We start from the raw sequence: 10,582 nt of genomic DNA on the forward strand, positions 1-10,582 counted from the left end.
ATTAATTTAGCAAAGATAAATCCTCATCTCGTCAGCATCTCATCAAAATCACTTCTTTCTTCAATTACTCAATTCCAAGGGCCACACTACAGTCGAGCGTAAGCTCAACTCGAGAATGAAGGAGAAAACAGTAATTCTGATTCTTGATCTCTCGATCTCTTTCTGTTAAGAATGAGAAAAAAATGTTAAAGAGTCCAAAGATTCAAAGAGTGATTCTCAACATCTAACACTTGAGAGTTGGAAATTACAAGTACACCCCTAGGCTATCAGATGTTGGATATTAGCCTGACGGAATGACCCTCATCCGATCCCGATAGGGTTAAGAAGGAAAATCCAATAATATGTCCGGTATCCGATATACCAGATTAAAACCTATAGGAAGTCGAATTTTCGGAAACGGATTTCAGAGGTATATTGCAAGTCCTAGTTGAGGCAGACTCTTAACATTTTTAGGCCTTTGACTAAAAAAAAAAAAGAAATCTAAAGTATTGAAAGGCGATACTACTAGTTATATGGATTGGATAATCCCCAAACGATTTGGTATCTCCAATATCAATCCTGATCAAAAATTGTTCATTTTCATTTTGACATCTCTCATGAATTACTACTATATATCAATAATGAGGTGTCACCAGATATAAAGTAGTGCTACAGTGATCGTGGGAAAAATCGGAAAAAATCACGTGTGAGTAATAAGGGTGGATCCCACAATCACCAGGATCCCATCCCTATTAGTACCACGAGATTTCTCCCGGTTTTTCCCACGGTCAACTAATCATTTCTCACGGATATCTCTATCCAAACAAAGTAAATTAGATAGATAAATGTTACCCAGATAAATGTTACCCACTGTAGTTCAGAATCTTAACCCAGTAAACAATTGTCAAGTCAACCCACTTGGTTGAATTATTACGAGTACTCCAAGGAATTAAATGACAGTTGAGCTATTTAGGTGCAGTGTCACCACTGCCATGAAAATGAAATCCTCTTCTTCTCGTCAAAGTCTCCTGTTGTTTTTTCTTGACTTCCCTGATTCTCTTCTCAAGTGAGAAAGAGTAAAACAAAGAAAAATCAGAAACAAGACCAGAGATTATTCTCATGTAGAAAACAGAGGATTTTCAATAGAGAAGTTGCACACACACAGAAAGAGAGATATGGTGAAGAACCCTTGTTTTGTTTCCCTCTCAATCTTCATCATCTTATCATTTCTATCAACAATTTCATTTGCAGATATAGAATTAGGTTCATTTATTCAACCCAACAATCAAAACATCAAATGGGATTCACCAAACAACACTTTCTCTCTGGGTTTCATTCCTGTCTCTTCATTTCCTCCTCTTTACTCTGTTGCCATCAATTTTTCCGGCATACCCATATGGAAAGCAGGTGGTGATTCTGGTATAGTTGATTCAAATTCACGTTTTGAATTTCTCAGAAATGGGAATCTCCGGTTAATCAATAGTTCAAGCACAGTTCTTTGGGAATCAAATACAGCTAATGTTGGAGTTACAATAGCAACACTTGATAACTCAGGTAATTTAGCTTTGAGGAATGCTTCAACTGTTTTCTGGTCTAGTTTTGATAATCCAACTGATACAATCTTACCAGGACAGAATTTTACTACTTCTAAAACTCTAAAATCTGGGCCTTATTCTTTCAATCTTACAAAGTCTGGTAATCTTACACTCAGATGGAATACAGAAACTCTGTACTGGAACCAAGGTCTTAATTCATCAATCAATTCAAACTTAACATCTCCAATTTTGAGTCTTTCTGATACTGGGATTTTACAGCTTAGTGATATTACTCTTCAGAGTTCTGTTAGAGTAGCTTATAGTAGTGATTTTGGTGATACTAATCTTTTTAGATTCTTAAGACTTGATTCTGATGGGAATTTGAGAATGTATTCTTCTGTTGGGGGTGGGAATGCAATTGAGAGATGGGCAGCTGTTGTAGATCAGTGTTTAGTTTATGGGTGGTGCGGCAACATGGGTGTTTGTAGTTATAATGATACAAGTCCTGTTTGTGGTTGTGCATCTCGAAATTTCGAGTTGGCAGATCCAAATGATAGTAGAAAAGGGTGCAAGAGGAAGTCGGATATAACAAACTGTTCTAGTTCTTTAACCATGATGGAATTAGATAATACTATGTATCTCACTTATCAACCTGAACTCTCTTCTCAGCTCTTTAATGCTGGGACAGCGGGATGCAAGTCGAATTGCCTGAAAGATCCCACATGTATTGCATCAACAGCTCTTTCTGATGGAACAGGAGTATGTTACTATAAAACAACAAGTGTTGTTAGTGCGTATCACTCGCCTACTATTCCTAGTATTTCATATGTTAAGATATGCGGATCAGAGGACCCTAATCCACCTCCATCTGCTCTTACTGCGGCGCTGAGTGGTAAATCATTTCAATTTCGTGGTTGGGTAGTTGCGGTTGCGGTTTTAGTTACTGTAGTTGCTGTGGTTTTGTTGGAGGGTGGTCTATGGATTTGGTGTTGCAGGAATAGCCCAAAATTCAATTCATTTTCGGCGCAATATGCGCTACTGGAATATGCATCTGGTGCTCCCGTCCAATTCTCATTCAGTGACCTCCATAGTTCAACCAAGGGATTTAAGGAGAAACTTGGGTCTGGAGGTTTTGGGACTGTTTATAAAGGGATTCTTGCCAATAAATCAGTAGTTGCAGTGAAACAGCTAGAAGGAATTGAGCAAGGAGAAAAACAGTTTCGAATGGAAGTTGCAACCATAAGCAGCACCCATCATTTGAATTTGGTGAGATTGGTCGGGTTCTGCTCCGAAGGTCGCCACAGGCTTCTGGTTTACGAGTTCATGAAAAATGGGTCCTTGGATGGTTTTCTTTTCGCGGCGGATGGAAATTCAGGGAAAATATTGAACTGGGAAAGTAGATTCAACATTGCACTGGGGACTGGAAAGGGGTTAACCTATCTGCATGAGGAGTGTCGAGACTGCATTGTACATTGTGACATAAAACCAGAAAACATTCTGTTGGATGATAATTACAATGCGAAAGTCTCTGATTTTGGCCTTTCAAAGCTAATCAATCCAAAAGATCATCGGCGAACTTTGACTAGTGTCAGAGGAACAAGAGGTTACTTGGCTCCAGAATGGGTGGCTAACCTTCCTATCACATCAAAATCCGATGTCTACAGTTACGGAATGGTCCTATTAGAGATCGTTAGTGGTCGAAGGAACTTCGATGTCTCGGAGGAAACAGGTTGGAAGAAATTTTCCATGTGGGCATATGATGAGTTTGAGAAAGGTAATATTTTCAGCATCATTGATAAAAGACTCTCAGAGAATGAGTTAGACATGGAGCAAGTGCTAAGAGCAATTCAGGTAAGCTTTTGGTGTATTCAGGAGCAGACATCTCAAAGACCAAAAATGGGAAAAGTAGTGCAGATGCTTGAAGGCATCACTGAAATTGAGAGGCCACCAATTCCAAAGGCCGCGTCAGAAGTGTCTGTTGGTGGAATGACCATGAGTGTTAGTGACAGCATAATTGCTTCCTCAACCATTGCTACTTCAGCTCGTGCTCCCTCCTCCACATCATCATCTCTTAGATTCTCGAGGGATCTGACATCTATCTAGTTCAGCAATTTCCAATAGAATTGCTGATTTGCGGAATAATAAAGAACCAGGTACCCGGTAATTATACTAGATTATTTGTAGAGTATAAATGTTCTATGCAGTCATCAAATAAAATTTTAATGTATATACTCAATACCTTAACCATGTCAGATGAGGAATAGAAGGTTGTTCTCATCTTTATTCGTTTGGGTCAGATTGTTTAGGTTCTATATATCGAAAAAGCCATGTCTGTATGGTTTCACATGTGTGTTGCAAGCAATGTTTAAATGAATGTGTAGCTGTTACTCCTATCTGTTACATTGTCATTTAGCGCCCGATTTGACGAACAGCTTTGCTATTTAGATGCCCTCGAAATTAAAATTTGAGGCATAAGCTCCTTGCTGTTGTTTTGTGCTCTGTAAGGCGCATAAAGGCAACTTCTTAGACTGTGCATTATCTGTGAAGGCCTGTAGGCATATAACATTTTACAAATGTTGCAAACAGGCAAGTTTTCTTCTAGTTTCTAAATCATCTGTAATTCGCAACAACATTTCAGAAAATTTGCAGAATTCTGGAAGTTTTCTGGTGGAAGTGACAAACACAATAAGAATGGGTGAGAGGAAGCGATACTGACATTACACAGATGATCAGTGCATCAACCAGGGTTCTATACATCTTGGATAAAGCTGAGAACAATTTGGGTCCTGGGATATTCATCATTTTTCTTATACATTTGTCGATGTTTCAATTTTGCCTTGCATGATTCCATTATTCAGTACCCATGCAACCCAGTTGTTCACATCAAATCCTTTACTCTCACCCAACAAACATTACACGATTGAATGTTTCAACCTACACTGATTACAACATTTACCAAATACAAAAGTTACTCAGTAACTCTGAAGAACTTGTATGATCTCACATGCTAGTTACTGAGCCTAGCTATGGGTTATTATTACTGATGTCTCCAGATACAATGAAGTAGAAAATCACAAAACAATCAACTAGGGAAATCTCACTTATCCTAGTTTCTTGATACGCAAATACTTGAAATGTTCCTCTCATATTGTAGTACTAGGCAATCCATTCATATTCGTCATTAAAAGGAAAGGTCCATCAAGTCTTGGAACAAATTCTCCAACATTTTATCCTCGACTTCTCCTGCGCAACTTCTGGCTTTGCCTATAACACATAAAGAAGAAGGTTTAGAAGGCAGATATGTGTTTATAAATGCAACTTTTCTACAACTATGAAATGAACGGCACAGAGAGTGCTCACCAGATAAAGATGCAATGTGGCGCATGTTTGGAGTCTGAGGAAGCTTCTTCTTAATCGGGCAGGAAGAAGAAAGGGGAAGAACGGGAAGATTGTCACAATTGCAAATTTCAATCATGTATCCATCTGGGTCATGGAAAAAGAGCTGATCCACCTTCACCCCACCTTCCTCCACAACCGCCGTCACATATTCGATGTTCATTCCTTCCAGTTTCCTCATCACCAACTTCATGTCAGAACACTGAAATGATATGTGGTTGTCTTTAGGATTTATCGCAGCGCCTTTCTTATTTCTAATGTCATCTGGTGAATTGCACTCCAACAAATGGATCCCGATGCCATAGTTGAACAACCTTAAAAAAAATAAAATGACTGAGCAAAATTATTTCAACTGATGGTACCAGAGATTGCTGAACAGCAATGAAGTTGGACTAGACCATACACATACAATTAGGATGACCCTAACGTAGGACTCCCTTGTCGGTGGGAAGTGGGCAAAGGGTACTAATGCCTGATTATTGGTATGGAAAAACACTGTTAAGGGGGCCGAAATGTTTTTTCAGCTAACTGTTTACAAAACTAGACCTTTAAACTGTCGGTTGTGTACTTAAAAAGACTGAAATTGTAAAACGATTCCTGATAACTTTAATGGTTGTGGACACAAATAAAAGCACTTGAATGTCAAAGTTTTAATAAGCTCACATGACTCTGTCGTAGTGAAATCTTAAAGAAGAACAGTTACACCAAAAAACCAACCCTTTATTGTGCGCAGTCTGCGGCCGAATCTCACTAGAGTATGCAAGAAGAGCATACAGATGACAAATTTTTATTTCATGCACAAAGAGCCATCATGATCAACTGTTCCTGTGTGGATGGGAATCACTATCAACCATCTAAATACGTCAAAAGGGAATCATACATGTGTCGAGATGATGTGGCTGTAGATTTATTATTTTAACTTATTGTATAACGAGGAGAGATTCCCTCGCACTTTTATTATCACACTATATCAAACGTTCGACGTTTTTATTTTTGCGAATCAAAATCAAACCGTAACGAATTTGAAGCTAATATTTTGGGGATATGTCAGTATTACAGATATCTACGTTCTTACCAAAAATGAGTGTATTCCGAGAAGTATAACACCACCATTTACTACTTTGAAAATGAGCCGTTGAAAATCAACGGATTTCTGGCCGTCGATATTAAGACCGGTAGATCGTGAGGTTTTATATTTCGGAATGCACTCATTTTTGGTAGGCATGTAGAATTTGGTAAGAGGAACATATCCTCAAAATATTCACAAAATTGGTTAAAAAGACCAAAATCAATAATTCCTGGGTTCAAAGGACATTTAGATTTTGATACTGTTTAAATGGACAAAAATGTAAAAATAGCCAGGATGTAAACAGTTTCATCCTACCCATTTTCAAATATTTTTTTTATTTTTAATTTACATCAGGATGCATCCAGTTTCATCCTTGCTATTTTTTAAGTTTAAGTCAGGATGAATCCAGCTTAATCCTTGCTATTTTTTTGGTGTCTATTTCACCCATACTAATTTTTACTCGTCCATTTGAACCATGTTTTAAAAATATTTGGACGAATGACCCATTTTCCGCAAAATATTAGTTTTAAATCCGTTACGGTTTGGTGTTTATTCATAAAAATAACGTCCAATTTGTGAGATAGTGTGATAATAAAAGTGCGAAGGAATCCTTCCTCTCGTATAATTTGTTTGTGGGGTACACTATTTACGGATTTTTATTTTTTTCGGTTTTCGGGTACTACGCTGAGTTCCGTCGGACAAGTTCATGGTATCACCATCAAATCAAATGATTTTAGTGACATTGTCCCCATCCGACAAAAATAATTTTACTGATATTAGTATAAGTTTTGTGGCTTCAAATGGAATGGTAATTATTGTATTTAGCGTATTATGAGAAATAACGGCACGGCATAATTCTACTGTTTTGGTGAGTTTCTTCAGACAATTTGTCATTCAGAACTTATACTAATTCATTTTGGCTGCCTTATAGTGTCTATCTGAAAGTAGTTTGAGCAACACCAAGTAGTTTCTACTTTCATAATGGCCTATCTTAGGACTAACTAATTCATTTTGGAGTACAGATTAGCCTAAACAGGATTTGCTCTAAGTTTCTAAAATTGGGAACAGAAGAGCAGTCAAATATTAGTATGCACTTGATTTCTAGCCCAGGCGGATTGGGATTTTTTTTTTTCAAATCCAAGGATTATTCAACCAAAACAGTGTTTTTTCAAACTACCACCACAAGATCTTAAATTGTTTAGATTAAAAGGTCTCTTATTCTCTGGAAATAACTCACCCAGAGTTCCCAATGGAGCCATTAGTCCTTGAAAAACTTTCTGTACGTAACTCATGAGGCGGATTGGAGTAACAAAGATATAAGCTTGAATTCAAACAAAGAAAAAATGACAGTGAATTAATTTTTGAGTTTTGAGGACAGAAAATTACCAAGCTCCTTGGAATTTGAAGGAAGAAGGACGTTTGATAAGTACAAACCCCAAGACTTGTTCATAGAATCTTACAGATGCACCGACTGATTTACACAAATATGAAACATGGTTTAGTGACAAGAGAGGCATGTTGGCTGGTGCTGAAGAACTCATCATCATCATGTTCATCATCCTCTCTGCCTCTGCCTCTGCTTCATCTATAATCATATTATCCGATGGTCTGCCCATCTCTCTCTCTCTCCCCCTCTCTCTCTCTCTCAAATTTCTAAGGTTTCTAGAGTTTTCTGTTTGCTCACTGGTTATCAAATGTGTTGATTGAGTTATCCTTTTATAAGCAGAGTTGAATATCGGATTGGTTGGACTGGGAAGTGGGAAAATAACAGAGGCGTGAAACACACATGGAGACACGTGGACAAGTTGATTTCGGCTGGTGATATCTGCATTTCCTCAATGGGAAAATAATGGTCGTTTGGTCTTTTTTTAGGTGGGTCCATGTCTGTTTAGTCCTTTGGGAAAACGTTTTTACTGTTTGGTCCATAATTATTTAAAACTATTAAACAGACAAAAATAGCCTTCCGTGTTAATTTTTACTTATTTTTTTTTGTAGCAGTTCATTCGTCAAAATGAACTCCTGTTAATTTCTACTTATTTTTTCAGAAAACATATAAAACAGAGTTCATACCAAAAATGAACTCCATATAAAAAGCCAAAAAAACAGAGTTCATTCCAAATGAACTCCATATAAAAACTTTAAAAAAAAAACAGAGTTCATTCCAGAAATGAACTCCATATAAAAACCTAAAAAAACAGAGTTAATTCCGGAAATGAACTCCATATAAAAACAGAGTTCATTTATATAAAACATAGTTCATTCCACGAATGAAGTTCATCTTAAGCAGCAACAACAACAACAACAAAACGCATAAATCTTCATCTTCTTCATCATCTTCATCGACTTCACCAGTAGCAACAACATCAAATCTTCATTAACAACACCAAAAAAATCAAGATCCAAGATAAAGATTGAAGGTTATATTAGTTTTCTTCATCTTTTTCTTCTTCGTCGTCATACACAACAACAGAAAAATCTTCAAAAACTCCATCATCTTCATCTTCTTCAACAGCAGCAGCAACAAATAGTAACGAATAAACCAAAAAATTTCGTCGTTCTTCATCGTCTTCATGAGCAGCAACAGAAAAAAGAAAAAATAGGGAGAGAGAAACTAGATCTGAAAATAGGAGGAGAGAAAGGAATCTGAAAATAAGATATTTTCTAGGGTCTCTTTCTATATATATGGTCCCAAAAGGGTATTTCTGCCACTACAAGATGGCATTTACATCATCCATGACATCATCCTAGGACCAAATGATGATTTTTAGGACCAAATGTTAATTTATATTAGCAAATAGGACCAAACAGACAATTGACTAGGTCAATTGGACTAGACTCTCTCTAATATATTATTTGTAGGACCAATTGGTATTTCCTACTTCCCCAATTTTACCCATTGGGTATCATCAATCCAAATCCCTAGATCTGGAATGCGATTAATTTTTTTTTCTTCTTTTTTTTGAGACGGTAAGTCCACATAGAAAATCATAGGAAGTCAATAGATGGATGATGCATATTTCAGGAAGACTTTGAGGTGAATATTGGGGAGCATGAATTATTTTTGGTCACACTCGGTTACTTTAGTACTTCATCCATTATAACAAAGGTATAATTTCACAATTTACTTTAACTCAGTGTGATTTTTTTTTTTTGAAAATAAGATAGATTATATAAACGAAAAAAAAAGTCTGTAAATCTTCTGATTCAGGCTCGTTCGTGATAGACTACAAATGAGTTGTCCTTACAATGAGTGAATCTGTTTGATTAACCTCGTCTAAGATTGAAAAAACATGGTTATTTAGGATACATACATCATAAGCTTTGACAGATTCAAAAGCAATTTTAGGAATTAAAAACTCTTGAGTTGAACTTCCCATGAAACTGAAGTAATAGAAGTTCTTCTGAAAAGACAACGGTACCGAGTATACTACAAATCTTTTGAGTCCAATGGCTTCCAAGCATACGAGTACGGAAAGAGTAAAAAAGCACACAAAGAACTATTTTGTTAACGAGGAAACCACAAATGCAGATAAATCCCGGGACCTAGTCTAGTTTTGAATACTTGCATATTATTCCGCTATACAAAGACTATTACCACTTTGTATAGTTGAAACCAAGTAAACTAACCCTACTTACCTAGTTTCCTCGCTATCCCTATGCTTACAACCAATCTGGCCAACACACGTAATTTCTAAAATAAAATCCACTATCTTAAGTTGCTTCACCAGCCGTGAAGACTTCTTGCACTCAACTCCTTTGGATCGTATTCTGAAATAGTAATGGATTAATATGTATTCAGTAACTGCTCTATCAATCTTAGGAAGTAAATCAAAGATTTGTGTTGAGTTTAACAAAGTTTTTTTCGTTTAATCTAATAAACTCCTTTGTTCGGTTTATATCAACCAAAATCCAGATTATCAAGATAATCAGATTTAAGTTTACAATCTATCAGATTTGGATCCTGAAGAAGACCATCAAACGATAGATTGTCGATCTATATGACTAGTAATAACATGTCTATAAAAGATAAACAAAGCTAGGTCGGATCCCATACGATCAAAAACCAATAAGAAATTTTCTTGTCTTCAAATCTTCAATGTCTTCAATATACCTGCACAAACAAACTTGATTCCACTTGTGATCGCTCACGCACAGAACGGATCGAGTCCGTTAACAATAAATGATCACAAGTCTAGCGTCAGATCTAAAGATAGATCTGAATTACCGTTAATCCTTGATCTAGTTTGAGTAACCTTCTGTCAGAAGAAAAGACTCTCATGAATAATCAAACTTGGCGTAATCATGGTTGAACCAGCGTTATTCAATCAAATCAATAATCAAAAACTAAAAACAATGCAAATTCTAGTTCGCCACTAATGGTACTATCTCGACACTTCTTGATCCCAAAGAAATCTTTAAACTAGCGTACGCAAGAGATCACTCTCCTCTTCAAGATGGTATTACAAGTAATACTATTAGTCGTATATCATAGTGACTACAAGATGGAGTATCTGTGTCAGGATAAGTTTGTAAGAAGAACAAACTTCACTATTTATAAACCAAGGTAGTTTGGACACTATTGAATGTCCACAACCGCAAATAT

At 36.6% G+C, this 10,582-nt stretch overlaps 2 protein-coding genes across 2 annotated transcripts; one reads left to right on the plus strand and one right to left on the minus strand.

Moving 5' to 3' along the window:
• The first annotated feature begins 950 nt into the window (after nt 1-950).
• LOC113283224 (G-type lectin S-receptor-like serine/threonine-protein kinase At1g34300) lies at nt 951-3,909 on the plus strand. The gene has a single exon (XM_026532410.1). It carries the CDS (start codon nt 1,155-1,157, stop codon nt 3,615-3,617), a length of 2,463 nt encoding a protein of 820 aa, XP_026388195.1. The 5' UTR covers nt 951-1,154; the 3' UTR covers nt 3,618-3,909.
• A 374-nt stretch (nt 3,910-4,283) lies between these two features.
• On the minus strand, nt 4,284-7,680 carry LOC113283225. Its single transcript, XM_026532411.1, has 3 exons — nt 7,366-7,680; nt 4,875-5,224; nt 4,284-4,778 (listed from the first exon to the last, which is right to left on the minus strand). Exons 1-3 carry the CDS (start codon nt 7,593-7,595, stop codon nt 4,696-4,698), a joined length of 663 nt encoding a protein of 220 aa, XP_026388196.1. The 5' UTR covers nt 7,596-7,680; the 3' UTR covers nt 4,284-4,695.
• Nucleotides 7,681-10,582: the final 2,902 nt, after the last annotated feature.

Source organism: Papaver somniferum, chromosome 5 (assembly GCF_003573695.1).
Source record: "Papaver somniferum cultivar HN1 chromosome 5, ASM357369v1, whole genome shotgun sequence".
NCBI lineage: Eukaryota > Viridiplantae > Streptophyta > Magnoliopsida > Ranunculales > Papaveraceae > Papaver > Papaver somniferum.

Coding starts and splice junctions, on each gene's coding strand:
- LOC113283224 (XM_026532410.1), top strand. CDS start 1,155: ATGGTGAAGAACCCTTGTTTTGTTTCCCTCTCAATCTTCATCATCTTA.
- LOC113283225 (XM_026532411.1), bottom strand. CDS start 7,595: ATGGGCAGACCATCGGATAATATGATTATAGATGAAGCAGAGGCAGAG. Junction 5,225..7,365: donor TTCAAATTCCAAGGAGCTTG/GTAATTTTCTGT, acceptor ATTTTTTTTAAG/GTTGTTCAACTATGGCATCG. Junction 4,779..4,874: donor CCACATTGCATCTTTATCTG/GTGAGCACTCTC, acceptor TATGTGTTATAG/GCAAAGCCAGAAGTTGCGCA.